Raw genomic sequence first — 19,605 nt, 5'->3', positions numbered from 1 at the left:
CACCGACACAAAGGTGCTGGCCAACAGTTCAGCTTTGTCAACGTCGCTGACTGCTTCAACACCATTCTGTATTAGGACCGGGGTCCCGTGACGGCGCTCAACCCCATGCATCCGCTTAATCATCCCCCAAACATCCCAGAGACGCGTTTCTCTCCCAATTTCGGAACAATACCGCCTCCAACAGGCACTCTTGGCCGTTCTTACAGTTTTCCGCACAACAGCGCGGGCCCTCTTGTAGTCAATGAGGGCACCCTCAGCCGGCGAAACGCCGCATTTCTCGCCCTAACAGCATAACCACATGCTTCATTCCACCACGGCACCCGCTTCCTATGTCCACTACCACCACTCTTAGGAATCGTGCCTACCGCTGACTGCGTGATGAGCGAGACAATTGCACTATTGAGATCATCCACCTGAGTCAATCCTCCTTCCTGCAGAACCCCTATAACCATCATCAGCTTTCCTCAGGAAAGCCCTCCAGTTCGCCCTTGCCAACTGCCACCTCTGGATCCTCGTCCCCCTGACCACACAGCTCCCAAAGCCAATCTCGGTGCGGACTAGATAGTGATCGCTACCAAAAGAAAGATTACCAAGAACCTCCCAACTACAAACACCAGCTAACTCCTTGGACACAAGCGTAAGATCTATTGCACTTTCCGTACCGGTCCCCATATCATAGCGGGTCCCACTCCCATCATTCAGACAAACCAACTCCCTTTGATTGATAAAACCCTCTACCACCTGCCCATACCTATCGGTACCACTACCGCCCCACAAAGCGCTATGCGCATTAAAATCCCCACACCACATGGCCTTTCCCCGAACATCCTTACCGATACTATGTAAGGACTCTAACGTTAACTCACCACACGGATTATAAAGGTTAACCACAGTAACAGCTTCACCACCCAGCCAGACCCTCACCGCCAGAGCCTCCGGTGCTTTACTCACACTGACAACAACGTAATTTAGGTCATCTCGGACAAACACAGCCACACCTCCGCCTCTACCCTGCTCCCTATCATTCCTAACACACACATACCCTTGTATCTCAAAAACCCACCTAGGTTGCAACCAAGTCTCCTGCACGCACATAACGTGAGGCTTGTTCAACAAGGTAGAGACAAAATGCTTAAATTCTTGGCCATTAGCACGAAGACTACGCGCATTCCATTGCAAGACAACCACCGCCATTATGAGCCCCCGGAACCTGACGGCGCATCGGGAGCCCCCCCACTCCCACTGCCAGAATGGGGCAGGGTGCCTTCCCGCAGCGCATCCTCTATCTCCGTCCACTCGGGACCCCCAGCTCCAAAGTACTTCCCTGCAGCCTTAGCGATGATCCTAGTCTTTTCGGATCTCTTCTTGGTTTGACCAGTACAGTTAATCACTTCCACCATAAAGAGGAGGAAATCTTTCCTCTTCACAACCAGTACATCCTCCGCACCCACAGGGCCTCTGCCCGTGGAAGCCACACTCACAGGGATCCCAGTGGGGACCTCCCCCTGGCCGCGGGCAACGCTGCCCCCTCCCCTGTCGCCTAGGACACCAGCAGCACTGGCAGCCCGCACTGCATCCACCTTCACCTGACTACCAGGATATGCCTTGAGAGGCTCTAACTTTTTGCACCTCAGCAGCCCTCTTGCTGAACACGCATCCCCCGTAGGCAGAGCTATGCTCTCCCCACAGTTACAGCACTTGAGTTTTGCTCCTTCGTCACACTTCCCATACTCGTGGTCTCCTGCACATTTGCCACACCTCTGCTTCCCTCTACAGACCGCTGCAATACGCCCAAAGCGCAGGCACTTGAAGCAACGCAGGGGCGGCGGAACATATGGGCGTACGCCATAGCGCATGTACCCAACGCACACCACACGAGGCAGGATCTCACCTTCAAATCTAATCATTATCGACAGGCTGTCACACCTTACCCCATCCCGGGTCACCTTCAACCGCCTAGCATCCACCACCTTAGCTCCAGTCAAATTCTCCTTTATGTCATCCACAGATGTCGTCGTAGGGACGCCTACGATAACTCCCCTGACCATGCCTCTTACAGCATCAGACACAAGAATGTCCTTCCCCCCCAGACACTTAGCTTCAATCGCCTTCCTTTGCTGAGCCACGTCCTTGCACACGACCAGCAGCGAGCCATCCCTAAGGACACTCGCATGCTTGACCACTCCCACAGCTACAGTCAGGCTCCTTGTCAACGCCATCGGATCCCACCCCTTAAAGGACGCATTATCCTGCGCGAGCTTTATGAACACCTTAAACTCTGAACTCACATCCCCGATATCTGCAACCCCCCCGCCCTGCTCCTCACTGAGAGAGCCCTCCATAGACGAGCAAGAAGACGCCCTACGCTGCACAGGATCAGTGGCTCCAGGGGAGTCCTCCCCGCTGTTCATATCGTCACCGACCAGGTCACTCCTCCTCTTCCTCTCCCTCGTCATACAGACCGAGGCGTTCCTCTATGTTGCCGTAATATCCAAACCCAAACAACGCTCAATAATCCACCGTCAGCGTGTATCTTCTGTTGTTGCATTGGAGGTCGCTGGTTCTTCTTCTATGGTGTGTTGCTCGCCGTTGTATTATTGTTACGTTGTTGTTGTTGTTTATGGCGGTTGGTTGTTGTTGTTGTTGTTGTTTTATGGCGGTTGGTATCCAAGTGTTACATTACCGCCAGACTTTATTCTTTGACTCCAGCTGGCCTTCTTCCACGCCAGACTGTATTCTGTAGACTTTACCCTATAGACTCCATTCTTCTGTTGTTGTTGTTGTTTTATGGCGGTTGGCATCCAATTGTTGCATTACCGCCAGACTTTATTCCTCAGACTGTCGTAGTCCGTAAAAGTACTTGTTGTTGTTGTTGTTTTATGGCGTTGTTGTTGTTGTTGTTGTTGTTTTATGGCGGTTGACATCCGAGTGTTGCATTACCGCCAGACTTTATTCCTTAGACTCTGTCGTAGTCCGTAAAAGTACTCCTTCCATTGCTCCAAGTTGTTGTTGTTGTTGTTGTTTTATGGCGGTTGACATCCAATTGTTGCATTACCGCCAGACTTTATTCCTCAGACTTTTCGTAGTCCTCAGACTCTGTCGTAGTCCGTAAAAGTACTCCTTCCATTGCTTTGGTGTTACAAAGCCCATGAGGTCATGATATGTCTTTGTGACTAGAATAGTTGTTGTTGTTTCAGAGACCAACCGGCTTTATTCCAGGGAGACTCTTCTTCATCTTCCTCTCCTTCTTTGACGTTCGGTGCTTCCACCGTACAGCTTTATTCTTCAGGCTTCATTCTATAAGCTTTAATATTTCCACTGATGTCGCTGCTTGGTAGCCGTGCGTCTACGAGACTGGGCGAGGACAGGAGACCACCCCCACCCCCATCTCGTCACTCTGATCACTCTGACTCCCCAAAAGCAGACCCCCATCACTCCGACTCCCATTTAGCGCCTTTAGCCTGTTTCCTATATCTGCCCAATCAAGCTCCTTTGTTCCAAGGAATCTCCCTGCAGCTTTAGCAATGATCCTGATCCTTTCAGTTCTGCTTTGAGTCTGAGCAGCACAGTTTACAACATCCACCATAAAGAGTACAAAATCCTCTCTATCCACAACCAGGGTATTCTCATTAATTCTGGAACCTGCACACTTGGGACCTCCACTCTTGAAACCTTCACACTTCTTGGGAGCCACGCTGGCCTTTCTCATTTCGCCCTGGCTGGGAGCAGCGCTGGCTCCTCTCTCTGTATTTACTCTAAACTCGTTACTTGAAACTTTCTTGACTGCATCTGCATAGGATATACCTTGAGAGACCTTTATTTTCTGCACCTCAGCAGCTCTTTTGCTAAACCTGCATCCCCCGTAGGCAGAGCTATGTTCTTCCCCACAGTTACAGCACTTCAGTTTTGCTCCCACGTCACACTTCCCATACTCGTGATCTCCTGCACATTTACCACACCTTTGCCTCCCTCTACAGACCGCTGCAATATGCCCAAAGCGCTGGCACTTAAAGCAACGCAGGGGCGGCGGAACATATGGCCTGACGCTATAGCACATGTACCCAATGAACACCTTACGAGGCAGGCACCTCCCTTCAAGTGTTACCATTACCGACAAGCTGTCACATCTTACCCCAGACCGGGTCACCTTCAAACGCCTAGCGTCCACCACCGTAACTCCCGTCAAATTCTCCTTAACTTCATCCACAGACGTCGCCGTAGGGACACCTACGATAACTCCTCTGACCGTGTTTCTTTCAGCATTAGACACAAGAATGTCCTTTCCACCCAGACGTTTAGTTCCAATCGCCTTCCGTTGCTGAGCCGCGTCCTTGCACACGACCAGCAGCGAGCCATCTCTAAGGACACTCGCACTCTTGATCACTCCCACAGCTACAGTTAGGCTCTTTGACAATGCCACTGAATTCCACTCCTTAAAGGATGCACTATCCTGTGCAAGCTTTATGATCACCTTACAGTCTTTGCTCTCACCCCGGACATCAATAGCTTCAGCCTCATCCTGCTGCTCATTCCCAGAACCCTCGGACGAGCTAAGGGACTTTTTACGTTTCCGGGCACGTGCAGGCAGAAAAGGCTGCTCCTCCACGCCGTCCAGAACGTCTTCGACCACCGATCCACTCTCCTCCGCCATCTCCCGTCTCTCCAGACCGGGTGTTGAGCAAGGTCTCCTCACAGTTTTGTACAATAATGGCGGTTGGCATCCAAGTGTTGCATCTGTTGTTGTTGTTGATTACCGCATGCAGCTGTACTTTTACGGACTACGACAGAGTCTAAGGAATAAAGTCTGGCGGTAATGCAACACTCGGATGTCAACCGCCATAAAACAACAACAACAACAACAACAACAACAACAACAACAACAACGCCATAAAACAACAACAACAACAAGTACTTTTACGGACTACGACAGTCTGAGGAATAAAGTCTGGCGGTAATGCAACAATTGGATGCCAACCGCCATCAAACAACAACAACAACAGAAGAATGGAGTCTATAGGGTAAAGTCTAAAGAATACAGTCTGGCGTGGAAGAAGGCCAGCTGGAGTCAAAGAATAAAGTCTGGCGGTAATGTAACACTTGGATACCAACCGCCATAAAACAACAACAACAACAACAACTTGGAGGAATAAAGTCTGGCGGTAATGCAACACTCGGATGCCAACCGCCAAGTGTTGTTGTTGTTGTTGTTGTTGTTTTATGGCGGTTGGCATCCAAGTGTTGCATTACCGCCAGACTTTATTCCTCAGACTTTGTCTTACATTACTGCCAGACTTATTTAGAAGTTCTTCTTCCATTACTTTGGTGTTTCAAAGCCAATGTGTTCAAAGCTTGTTAGAACATCCTCTTCCTCCTCATCCTCGGCACATTCTTCAACACACCCCAACTCTATAACTAACTAAACTACAATACACAACTTTAGCTTAAACAAACTAGTACTGGAGCTAAAGATAATTTAAAGATGAAATTCAAAAGAATAAAGTCTTTATAGCTGAAGCCATTGCGAGTGTCTGCATTCTTGGGCAAAAGTACTACATGTGTGTAGTAAAGACTTTATTCTTGTTTGCCTTGAGCCATGGAATGGAATATTCATTCTATGGCTCGAGTCTATTGTTCTTCCCCTGGGGGCCACAGTGTATTTGTTAATACTAATAACTTTGTGTTCTTATCAGAAGCTGATCTGTGCAGAAGATGCTGCTGCAGCAGGTTCAGACCATGATAATTGTTTGGCAAGAAACATACAATATTTTACTAGAATGTGTTCCATCTATTTCTATTTGGATCAGTTGGACGTATAAAGTTATTAGAGCAGAATGGATTTATAAATAAGTGCTTTGTGGATAAACATGAAATTTCATACATTTTTGTATCCAGAGTAAAACCATTACCCATTTGGTACATTTTTAAGACCCTTTTTTCAAAAATATATCAAGATACATATCGTAATGAGGGAATTGTATCAGAATACAAGTATCGGGATACGTATCGTATCTGTATCGGGATACATATCGTATCTGTATTGGGATACGTATCGTATCGCAAGGGTCTTGGCAATACCCAGCCCTACTCACCATGGGTTTTTTGACTCACCAATTTTTCACATGCTACATTTCAGATTTGACTTCATTAGGCCCCTTAACTGATACTAATAACAAAATGTTAAAATAAATTCAAAATTCTTTATAATAAAAAATATCCAAATGTACACAAATTAAATAATCAAACAGTTCATATCACGAGCTCCACAATAGGCTACTAGCAGAAAATAGTTGAATTATGCATAACCATCATACTATCAAATAAAAACTGTATCTGGACAAATTGTGATCAAGGAGATGGTTTCCTCGGCAACATCGATGTTATGGAGATGAAGACAGTGGGAACTTCAGGACTGAAGCCCTTAGGAATGACATGTTCCTGTTGTACCTGCAGTTGGGCCAGACACTTTCAAAGTTCATGATACTGTCAAATGATGCAATGTGACCAAGATTATTCAGTATCTTCAGTACATGAGATGAACCTGTGAGATGTCCAACTGTTGTGTGATTTTGGTGTTTGTTTATAGCATCAGAAGCAAGAGAGACAATGTCTCTCCAGATGGACAGAAGCTTGAGTTCAATCTGGCCTGACACTTCTTGTAATTCGCCCAAAGTAGGATCTTCTGATGCTCCCACTATCCAGGCAAGGAGGTTAAAAAGTTCTTGAGGCACATATTGGTGACATTAAACTCCTCAGAAGTAGGAGGCCACGCCCACTGCACACCTGGCTTTTGTTTAACAGCAGAGTACAATGTGTGGAGGAGGTCTCTCCTTGTCTAGTCCTGAAGTCACATGCTCTGGGCTTAAAGGGACATTGTCTGTTTCTGAAGATCCTAAGTCACTTTCTGATGCAGAGTTTAAATCATCTAAAACAGTCCCAGTTGAAAGTGTTTCCACAAACTCAAGTTCACTCTTATTCCTCATAGTGGCCGATGAAAGGTGATCTGAGGATAATCCGCTTGAATCTTTGACTTGAGCTGGTCGTTCCTGTCATTAAAAAGTATCGGTAAGTGTGATGTACAATAATTCCGTGGAATTCTGGTGAATGAGATTTCAAAGAAAAAAACATATATTGACTTCAGATAATTCCCAGGTCAAGGCCCACTCAAGGACCTTTCAACCCCCCCCTCAAAAGACTTAAAACAAAAAAAAGTCTGGCTTCACATAAAATGTTACGCGTTGATAAAACGATAGTAGCTTGATAGACCCTGCTCACCTCTAGTGAACATCCCTGAACATCCTTTGGTAAGATTATCAGTAGAAGTTATGAACTCTCCCAATAATGTCACCTGTCACGCATGTTAGTTTACTCAATCCACATGGTCCACAGCGCATCCCATTCAACCCAAACTGTGAGATGACCACACTGAGATAGTCTCAAGAGGATGAGAGTGAGAAACTCATGTTTCTTGTCAAAACCTGTAATTGTCAATTGCCTGTGTTTAGACCTTAAATGTGCCGTCAGAATGACAGGAGCAGGACACGCACTTTTGTCTCAGTGAGAATCTCACGTCTTCTGTGATTGGCCGATGTCATTTCAAAACAATGACTGCCACAACAATGTATTGAAGCTTCAAAGCAACAAAAAGACGAAATGTAGGTTCAACCCCCCCCAGGATGAAAAATATTAAGTCTTTTCAGCTTCAACCCATTTTGATACGAGGCAGGACTAATTGGCAGTCCACTCCACAAGAAAATGAGACTCAGATTTGGCGCCAAAAAATCGTCCATTACGCCTTTAATCATGTGCAATACTGTCATATTTATACACAATAATGTCATATTCATGTGCATATAACTGCTATAAATAAGAGTGTTTACTTTTGCCACTATTATTATGACTAAATGTATCCAAACATTAGGGGAATGTTTCCTCACGCTTTTCTGTCAGAGGATGAGTGGACTGAACACTAGGTGGCAGTGTTCCTCTGATCAACACTGGACTGAGCACGAAGAAGCGGCATTTGAGCGCATGCGCAGAAGGAGCCGCATTGCCACTATTACCAAACAAAGTTGTTTGAAGCCTGTGTGGAGCTCGTTGCGCTGCTGGAGGACGCAGCTATGGGCTTGGAAAGGCTGTGCAGTCCGGACGGCGCGGACCCGCTATGGGTGAGATACTTTCACATCATCTTCCATTGTTTTCTTCTGTCAGACCCGATGAGATAAGACCCCAGCCCGCATTGGAGCTGATTATGAGCGGAGACCCGTGTGAGCAGAGACCGGAGAGAGACCGGGAGAGACACCGGGAGAGACTAGAGAGACTAGAGAGACCGGAGAGAGACCGGGAGTGACACCGGGAGAGACTAGAGAGACCGGGAGAGACTAGAGAGACTAGAGAGACCGGAGAGAGACCGGAGAGAGACCGGGAGAGACTAGAGAGACCGGAGAGACACCGGAGAGAGACCGGGAGAGACTAGAGAGACCGGAGAGAGACCGGGAGTGACACCGGGAGAGACTAGAGAGACCGAGAGAGACTAGAGAGACCGGAGAGAGACTAGAGAGACCGGAGAGAGACCGGAGAGAGACCGGAGAGAGACTAGAGAGACCGGAGAGAGACCGGGAGAGACTAGAGAGACACCGGGAGAGACACCGGGAGAGACTAGAGGGACCGAGAGAGACTAGAGAGACCTAGAGAGACCGGAGAGAGACCGGGAGTGACACCGGGAGAGACTAGAGAGACCGAGAGAGACTAGAGAGACCGGAGAGAGACTAGAGAGACCGAGAGAGACTAGAGAGACCGAGAGAGACTAGAGAGACCGAGAGAGACTAGAGAGACCGGAGAGAGACTAGAGAGATCGAGAGAGACTAGAGAGACCGAGAGAGACTAGAGAGACCGAGAGAGACTAGAGAGACCGAGAGAGACTAGAGAGACCGAGAGAGACTAGAGAGATCGAGAGAGACTAGAGAGACCGAGAGAGACTAGAGAGACCGGAGAGAGATCGGGAGAGACTAGAGAGACCGGAGAGAGATCGGGAGGGACTAGAGGGACCGAGAGAGACTAGAGAGACCGGGAGAGACTTGAGAGATCGGGAGAGACTTGAGAGATCGGGAGAGACTTGAGAGACCGGGAGAGACCGGGAGAGACCGGGAGAGACCGGGAGAGACCGGGAGAGACCGGGAGAGACTTGAGAGACCGGGAGAGACTTGAGAGACCGCGAGAGACTTGAGAGACCGCGAGAGACTTGAGAGACCGGGAGAGACTTGAGAGACCGGGAGAGACTTGAGAGACCGGGAGAGACTTGAGAGACCGGGAGAGACTTGAGAGACCGGGAGAGACTTGAGAGACCGGGGAGAGACCGGGGAGAGACCAGGAGAGAGACCGCAGAGAGACCGCAGAGAGACTAGAAAGACCGGAGAGAGACTAGAGAGACCGAGGGAGACTACAGAGAGACGAGAGAGACTAGAGAGAGACTAGAGAGACCGGAGAGAGACCGGGAGTGACACCGGGAGAGACTAGAGAGACCGAGAGAGACTAGAGAGACCGGAGAGAGACTAGAGAGACTAGAGAGACCGGAGAGAGACCGGGAGAGAGACCGGGAGAGACTAGAGGGACCGAGAGAGACTAGAGAGACCTAGAGAGACCGGAGAGAGACCGGGAGTGACACCGGGAGAGACTAGAGAGACCGAGAGAGACTAGAGAGACCGAGAGAGACTAGAGAGACCGGGAGAGAGACCGGGAGAGACTAGAGAGACCGGGAGAGACTAGAGAGACCGGAGAGAGATCGGGAGGGACTAGAGGGACCGAGAGAGACTAGAGAGACCGGGAAAGACTTGAGAGATCGGGAGAGATCGGGAGAGATCGGGAGAGATCGGGAGAGATCGGGAGAGATCGGGAGAGATCGGGAGAGACCGGGAGAGACCGGGAGAGACCGGGAGAGACCGGGAGAGACTTGAGAGACCGCGAGAGACTTGAGAGACCGCGAGAGACTTGAGAGACCGCGAGAGACTTGAGAGACCGCGAGAGACTTGAGAGACCGCGAGAGACTTGAGAGACCGGAGAGAGACCGGGGAGAGACCGGGGAGAGACCAGGAGAGAGACCGCAGAGAGACCGAAGAGAGACTAGAAAGACCGGAGAGAGACTAGAGAGACCGAGGGAGACTACAGAGAGACGAGAGAGACTAGAGAGAGACTAGAGAGACCGGAGAGAGACCGGGAGTGACACCGGGAGAGACTAGAGAGACCGAGAGAGACTAGAGAGACCGGAGAGAGACTAGAGAGACTAGAGAGACTAGAGAGACCGGGAGAGAGACCGGGAGAGAGACCGGGAGAGAGACCGGGAGAGAGACCGGGAGAGAGACCGGGAGAGACTAGAGAGACCGGGAGAGACCGGGAGAGACCGGGAGAGACCGGGAGAGACCGGGAGAGACTAGAGAGACCGGGAGAGACTAGAGAGACCGGAGAGAGACCGGAGAGAGACCGGAGAGAGACCGGAGAGAGACTAGAGAGACCGGAGAGAGACCGGGAGAGACTAGAGAGACCGGAGAGACACCGGGAGAGACACCGGGAGAGACTAGAGGGACCGAGAGAGACTAGAGAGACCTAGAGAGACCGGAGAGAGACCGGGAGTGACACCGGGAGAGACTAGAGAGACCGAGAGAGACTAGAGAGACCGGAGAGAGACTAGAGAGACTAGAGAGACCGAAGAGAGACCGGGAGAGACTAGAGAGACCGAGAGAGAGACCCGGAGAGAGACTAGAGAGACCGAGAGAGACTAGAGAGACCGAGAGAGACTAGAGAGACCGGAGAGAGATCGGGAGAGACTAGAGAGACCGGAGAGAGATCGGGAGGGACTAGAGGGACCGAGAGAGACTAGAGAGACCGGGAGAGACTTGAGAGACCGGGAGAGACTTGAGAGACCGGGAGAGACTTGAGAGACCGGGAGAGACTTGAGAGACCGGGAGAGACTTGAAAGACCGGGAGAGACTTGAGAGACCGGGAGAGACCGGGAGAGACTTGAGAGACCGGGAGAGACCGGGAGAGACCGGGAGAGACCGGGAGAGACTTGAGAGACCGGGAGAGACTTGAGAGACCGGAGAGAGACCGGGGAGAGACCGGGGAGAGACCAGGAGAGAGACCGCAGAGAGACCGCAGAGAGACTAGAAAGACCGGAGAGAGACTAGAAAGACCGGAGAGAGACTAGAGAGACCGGAGAGAGACCGGGAGTGACACCGGGAGAGACTAGAGAGACCGAGAGAGACTAGAGAGACCGGAGAGAGACTAGAGAGACCGGAGAGAGACTAGAGAGACCGGAGAGAGACTAGAGAGACCGGAGCGAGACCGGAGAGAGACCGGGAGAGAGACCGGGAGAGAGACCGGGAGAGAGACCGGGAGAGACCGGGAGAGACCGGGAGAGACTTGAGAGACCGGGAGAGACTAGAAAGACCGGAGAGAGACTAGAGAGACCGAGGGAGACTACAGAGAGACCGAGGGAGACTACAGAGAGACCGAGGGAGACTAGAGAGAGACTAGAGAGAGACGAGAGAGACTAGAGAGACCGAGAGAGACTAGAGAGAGACTAGAGAGACCGAGAGAGACTAGAGAGATCGGGAAGGACTGGAGGGACCGAGAGAGACTAGAGAGACCGGAGAGAGAGCGGGAGGGACTAGAGAGACCGGGAGAGACTTGAGAGATCGGGAGGGACTAGAGGGACCGAGAGAGACTAGAGAGACCGAGAGAGACTAGAGAGACCGAGAGAGACTAGAGAGATCGGGAGGGACTAGAGGGACCGAGAGAGACTAGAGAGACCGAGAGAGACTAGAGAGACCGAGAGAGACTAGAGAGACCGGAGAGAGACCGGGAGGGACTAGAGAGACCGGGAGAGACTTGAGAGACCGGGAGAGACTTGAGAGACCGGGAGAGACTTGAGAGACCGGGAGAGACTAGAAAGACCGGAGAGAGACTAGAGAGACCGAGGGAGACTACAGAGAGACGAGAGAGACTAGAGAGAGACTAGAGAGAGATGAGAGGGACTAGAGAGAGACGAGAGAGACCGGGAGAGACTAGAGAGACCGGAGAGATCATCCTTAAAGGCAGGGGTGGCCAACCAGTCAGAGACGAAGGGCCACATTTTTACTGTGTTACCGCAAAGAGCCACATCACACACATGGCACATGAACATCACCCCATCCCTTCCTCTTACACACACACCTCTGCTCAGACAAATTATTATTATTATTAACAATATCATGTCACACACCAACATGATACTGACAGAAACTGACTCCTACAGGATTAAGACCACAAGCCAGTCATTTTCAAACAAACATTGTGTCTCACACACAAACTCTCAGTTCAACAAAGTCCAAAATCAAAAATCTTTTACATTCCATGTTGAAGTTCAATATTGCTGGTTTTCTTTTAGATGAGGCCGTCTCCCCGTATTTTGGACGGGGTATTTTGAAATGTGGACGGGCATTTGCGAGTGCAAGGACGGGGTCATTTTTATTAATAAATCTCAGAAAAAAGGGAATATTATCATTAAATCGAGCTGGGACGAGTTTGATTAAAGTCCGCCTCGGCCCGCGCCATGACAGTTTACAAGCATGCTGCGCGCTGATTGGCCGACAAAGTTTATGTGCTTGGCTCTGATTGGCTGCCGAGCCGTGGTCCGGAGAATGCCGAAGTTCCACTTCCGTACGGTTGAGCGGCGCACATAGTCAGCAACTAGTATTCGTGTTCTGGCGAGAAAATGTCGTGCGTGTTGGCCCAGCGGTTAGCGACATGGCTTTATGTGCAGAGGTTCGTGAGATCGAAACTCGACACGAATTTTTAATCTTGCATTTTTTTCCTCGTCTCCCGACTCATTTATTTCAATATCAAATGAGTTCAGGGGTTTTGGCAGCATTCCTCTCTAGTCCTCTTTTACTATGTAGTTAGGAGACGAGGGGAGAAAATGCAAGATTAAGAGTTCATGTCGGGTTTCGATATGACGGACCTCTGAACTCAAAGCCGTGTCGCTAACCGCTAGGCCAACACGCGGGCCGGTTCCAGCGCAGCGCTCGTGGGCAGGACCCTGCGGGCGCCTCCGCTTACGCAGAGCGCCGTCTGGTACAACACAAACACAAATGTTGATATGAACGTAAAAGAGCCTCATGTAACCAGGCAAAGAGCCGCATGCGGCTCGCGAGCCGCGGGTTTGCCACCCCTGCTTAAAGGTGATGTGCATGTGCAGGACTGGAACCTGACGTGGCACACAGAGGAGCCTGAGCTGAGCCAGTGCTTCCAGGACACGGTGCTGGTGTGGCTGCCCTGCCTGCTCCTGTGGGGCGTTGCCCCCTTCTACATCCTGTACCTCCACAGACACGACCACGGCTACATCTGCATGAACCACCTGAACAAGGCCAGAACTGTGAGTCCCTTTCCTCAGTCATGTGAGTGTGACTGCTCTGCTCCTGGCGTGCTCCTGGCGTGCTCCTGGCGTGCTCCTGGCGTGCTCCTGGCGTGCTCCTGGCGGGCTCCTGACGGGCTCCTGACGTGCTCCTTTGTGTTGCAGGCTGTGTCTCTTCTCTTGTGGATCGTCTGCTGGGCAGATGTCTTTTATTCTTTCTGGGAAAGAAGTGTTGGTCTGGTGACCGCTCCGGTGCACTTCCTCAGCCCCACGGTGCTGGGCATCAGCATGGTCAGTGCCTCACTCTACCACCACCACATGAGCTCTGTCATATTCACTCACGTAGAAACTAGACGCCATGGGACAATGTCATGGCCTAAATAATTCCTATGAAGGCTGAGCAAAATAATATGTCTGTTTGCCGTAACTCGACCGACCCGGTATAAAACTAGCCAACTGGGGAAAAAAATCTGCATTTTGTTTAAAAAAATGTCGAATTCTTTTCTTTCGCCGACTCCCCAACCGGTCTTTGCTAAAGCGCTGTGTAGAATAATTTTATAGCGCTTGTAAACCTATCTTTCATCCCAAGGGACAAATAACACATTGTGCAACGCATATGCTTCTTAATTTGCGGTCCTCCATGTGCTTCTGTGTTAAACAGATCTGCAGGAGGGAATCTATATCGTCTTTTACATGTTGTTTTGACTCTGTCAACGCCACTGCCCTCGCCACCGCTCATGCCGTTCTGTGTCATGGTGTGGCTTCATTTAAATTTGACTTGCACTATGCATTCTGGGACATAAACACGCCCCGCAGCGTCATCACAACAAACACAGCGGCGCTCTGTGTATGTATATATATTTTATACCGACCCACTTGAAAAATGTTGGGTCGGGTTACAGCAAACAGACAATTTATTTGGGGAAGCCTTATGATAATATTAAGATTATTATTTCAATGGTTCATTATGTCGGTGTAATCCCTCATTCGTCCAGGCGTGTTCCATAGTAGAAAAAGCTTCAGTTGTAGTCATCTGGACTCAGTTTGAAAAAAGACGTTTCGACTCTCATCCAAGAGTCATTGTCAATAAAAGAATTTAGATCGAGAACTCTGATATTAATACTGTTCTGTGGTAAGACCCGCCCATTGGGAGGAGCCTTCCTGAAGTAGAAGGAGTTGTTTGTTTCAACAGAAACTCCCCCCTTGTATCTACCGAGCCTATTCAGAATCTTAATGGGCTATTAGAATCCTCTTTGTCTTTGTGAGACCCTGGCTCAACCACCCTGAGTACCTGATTAGCATCTAAATTTCCTGGTCCTGGTCCTCTACCTTTCCAGGGGTTCAGTATACCATTATAGATACCAGGAAGATTGAATCTTAGCCCTCCATTTCTGTTTAAAGAAGGTCTTTCTTTTTTAACAAAAATAGCTTCCTTGACTCCTCTTTCAAACCATCTTTTCTCCTGCTTAAAACCTTCACATCACCGTCTTCAAACGAGTGATTAGAGGCTTCAAGATGGAGATGCACGGCACTCTGTGGACCTGAACTTGTATTTCTTCTGTGCTGATAGAGCCTCTTGTGTAGAGGCTGTTTTGTCTCACCTATGTACCGTTCTTTACAGCTTTCTTCACTGCATTGGATCGAATAAACTACATTGCTCTGTTTTTGAGTCGGCAACTTGTCCTTAGGGTGAACCAGTTTTTGTCTTAAAGTGTTTCCTGGTTTAAAATAAACAGGGACTTCGTGTTGTCTAAAAATTCTCTGCAGTTTTTCCGACAGGCCAGACACATAAGGGATAGAAACACCCTTCCTTCTCTGTTCAGTTTCCCTTTTGTCCTGCTTCTGGTTCTCTTCACTCTGTTGAGAGCCTTCGGACATGTTTTTCCTCTTTCTTCTTGCCCTCTGAGCTGGTGGACACACCTTGAGCTCTGTGTTGTAAGGTTCTGATCACACCCAGCTTGTGCTGTAGTGGGTGGTTGGAACCAAAGAGCAGATACTGGTCCGTGTGTGTAGGTTTCCTATATACTTCTATTGCCCCAATGGGCGGGTCTTACCACAGAACAGTATTAATATCGGAGTTCTCGATCTAAATTCTTTTATTGACAATGACTCTTGGATGAGAGTCGAAACGTTTATTTTTTCTAACTGAGTCCAGATGACTACAACTGAAGCTTTTTCTACAATGGTTCATTATGTTTAATTGTTTAATACACCAACAACAATCTCTGCCTCTTCCACACTCTGGTGGTACAAGAGCGTTGTCTGGGTCACAATGTTCCCAACATTTTCACAAAGCTTCAGAATAGGCTAAAATATGCAAATGTCAACAACAAACATGAATGGAACCATCAAAGAAAACACAAAAGTAAAGGAGATTACACTGGACGTTTGTGTTTCATTTTGAATTCACTTTAAGAGTTTTAATTATAGACTATATACTTGATATTTTACGCGTTACTCTCCATTTGTGGAGAATAGACCTCCCACTTCTGCTTCTCTTCATCCGTCCATGCCATCATTGACCCTCCCCTTCCTCCTAAAAGGGGAGGGCCAATGACATGGTTTATTGTCTGGTGAGGTCATATTAAAGGACCTGACCAGTGTCCAGCCCTAGTGGTCCTTTAACAGCAGTGTTCCCCTGACCCTTATGTCATTATTATAGAAGTCTTCAAGTGACACATGTCCAACTACACACGATATACGGCTCGCGATACACAGCTCACGATACATGGTACATAGCTCACGATACACGGCTCACGATACACGGCTCATGATACACAGCTCACGATACACAGCTCACGATACATGGTACACAGCTCACGATACACAGCTCACGATACATGGTACACAGCTCACGATACACGGCTCACGATACATGGTACACAGCTCACGATACACGGCTCACGATACACAGCTCACGATACATGGTACACAGCTCACGATACATGGTACATAGCTCACGATACACGGCTCACGATACACGGCTCATGATACACAGCTCACGATACACAGCTCACGATACATGGTACACAGCTCACGATACACAGCTCACGATACATGGTACACAGCTCACGATACACGGCTCACGATACATGGTACACAGCTCACGATACACGGCTCACGATACACAGCTCACGATACACGGCTCACGATACACAGCTCACGATACACGGCTCACGATACATGGTACATAGCTCACGATACACGGCTCACGATACACGGCTCATGATACACAGCTCACGATACACAGCTCACGATACATGGTACACAGCTCACGATACACAGCTCACGATACATGGTACACAGCTCACGATACACGGCTCACGATACATGGTACACAGCTCACGATACACGGCTCACGATACACAGCTCACGATACACGGCTCACGATACACAGCTCACGATACACGGCTCACGATACACAGCTCACGATACACGGCTCACGATACACAGCTCACGATACATGGTACACAGCTCACGATACACGGCTCACGATACATGGTACACAGCTCACGATACACGGCTCACGATACACAGCTCACGATACACGGCTCACGATACACGGCTCACGATACACAGCTCACGATACACGGCTCACGATACACAGCTCACGATACATGGTACACAGCTCACGATACATGGTACATAGCTCACGATACACGGCTCACGATACACGGCTCATGATACACAGCTCACGATACACAGCTCACGATACATGGTACACAGCTCACGATACACGGCTCACGATACATGGTACACAGCTCACGATACACGGCTCACGATACATGGTACACAGCTCACGATACACGGCTCACGATACACAGCTCACGATACACGGCTCACGATACACAGCTCACGATACACGGCTCACGATACATGGTACATAGCTCACGATACACGGCTCACGATACACGGCTCATGATACACAGCTCACGATACACAGCTCACGATACATGGTACACAGCTCACGATACACAGCTCACGATACATGGTACACAGCTCACGATACACGGCTCACGATACATGGTACACAGCTCACGATACACGGCTCACGATACACAGCTCACGATACACGGCTCACGATACACAGCTCACGATACACGGCTCACGATACACAGCTCACGATACACGGCTCACGATACACAGCTCACGATACATGGTACACAGCTCACGATACACGGCTCACGATACATGGTACACAGCTCACGATACACGGCTCACGATACACAGCTCACGATACACGGCTCACGGTACACAGCTCACGATACACATCTCACGGCTCACGGTACACGGCTCACGATACATGGTACACAGCTCACGATACACGGCTCACGATACATGGTACACAGCTCACGGTACACAGCTCACGGTACACGGCTCACGATACACGGCTCACGATACACGGCTCACGATACACAGCTCACGATACACAGCTCACGGCTCACGATACATGGTACACAGCTCACGATACACGGCTCACGATACATGGTACACAGCTCACGGTACACAGCTCACGATACACGGCTCACTATACACGGCTCACGATACACAGCTCACGATACACATCTCACGGCTCACGGTACACGGCTCACGATACATGGTACACAGCTCACGATACACGGCTCACGATACATGGTACACAGCTCACGGTACACAGCTCACGATACACGGCTCACGATACACGGCTCACGATACACGGCTCACGATACACAGCTCACGATACACAGCTCACGATACACAGCTCACGATACACAGCTCACGATACACAGCTCACGATACACAGCTCACGATACACAGCAGCTCACGATACACAGCAGCTCACGATACACAGCTCACGATACACAGCTCACTATACACAGCTCACGATACACAGCTCACTATACACAGCTCACGGTACACAGCTCACGGTACACAGCTCACGGTACACAGCTCACGGTACACAGCTCACGATACACAGCTCACGATACACAGCTCACTATACACAGCTCACTATACACAGCTCACGATACACAGTAGCTCACGGTACACAGCTCACGATACACGGCTCACGATACACAGCTCACAATACACAGCTCTTGATACACAGCTCACGATACACAGCAGCTCACGGTACACAGCTCACGATACACAGCTCACGATACACAGCTCACGATACACAGCAGCTCACGGTACACGGCTCACAATACATGGTACACAGCTCACGATACACGGCTCACGATACATGGTACACAGCTCACGGTACACGGCTCACGATACACGGCTCACGATACACAGCTCACGATACATGGTACACAGCTCACGATACACGGCTCACGATACATGGTACACAGCTCACGATACACGGCTCACGATACATGGTACACAGCTCACGGTACACAGCTCACGATACACGGCTCACGATACACAGCTCACGATACACATCTCACGATACACATCTCACAATACACATCTCACGATACACATCTCACGATACACATCTCACTATACACATCTCACGGTACACATCTCACGATACACATCTCACGATACACATCTCACGATACACATCTCACGGTACACAGCTCACGATACACATCTCACGATACACAGCTCACGGTACACATCTCACTATACACAGCTCACGATACACAGCAGCTCACGGTACACAGCTCACGGTACACAGCTCACGATACACAGCTCACTATACACAGCTCACGATACACAGCTCACGATACACAGCAGCTCACGGTACACAGCTCACGATACACGGCTCACGATACACAGCTCACAATACACAGCTCTTGATACACAGCTCACGATACACAGCAGCTCACGGTACACAGCTCACGATACACAGCTCACGATACACAGCAGCTCACGGTACACGGCTCACGATACACGGCTCACGATACATGGTACACAGCTCACGATACACGGCTCACGATACACGGCTCACGATACATGGTACACAGCTCACGGTACACAGCTCACGATACACGGCTCACGATACACAGCTCACGATACACATCTCACGATACACATCTCACGATACACATCTCACGATACACATCTCACGATACACATCTCACAATACACATCTCACGGTACACGGCTCACGATACACATCTCACGATACACATCTCACGATACACATCTCACGATACACATCTCACGGTACACATCTCACGGTACACATCTCACGGTACACATCTCACGGTACACGGCTCACGATACACGGCTCA

General features: G+C 49.5%; 1 protein-coding gene across 1 annotated transcript in view; it reads left to right on the top strand.

Annotated features, from left to right (window-relative positions):
- The first annotated feature begins 8,066 nt into the window (after positions 1–8,066).
- The window catches only part of abcc1 (ATP binding cassette subfamily C member 1 (ABCC1 blood group)), a 130,130-nt gene continuing 118,591 nt past the window's right edge, over positions 8,067–19,605 (top strand). The window contains exons 1-3 of the mRNA XM_072442332.1: positions 8,067–8,165; positions 13,229–13,405; positions 13,550–13,675. Of these exons, the coding sequence (XP_072298433.1) occupies positions 8,118–8,165; positions 13,229–13,405; positions 13,550–13,675 (351 nt within the window). The 5' untranslated portion in view covers positions 8,067–8,117. The remainder of the gene's footprint in view (positions 8,166–13,228; positions 13,406–13,549; positions 13,676–19,605) is intronic.

The sequence above is a fragment of the Eucyclogobius newberryi genome, unplaced genomic scaffold (assembly GCF_026437365.1).
Source record: "Eucyclogobius newberryi isolate DKJ021-1_F unplaced genomic scaffold, fEucNew1.0.hap1 SCAF_13, whole genome shotgun sequence".
NCBI lineage: Eukaryota > Metazoa > Chordata > Actinopteri > Gobiiformes > Gobiidae > Eucyclogobius > Eucyclogobius newberryi.
This window is presented reverse-complemented; position numbering and strand designations above follow the sequence as displayed.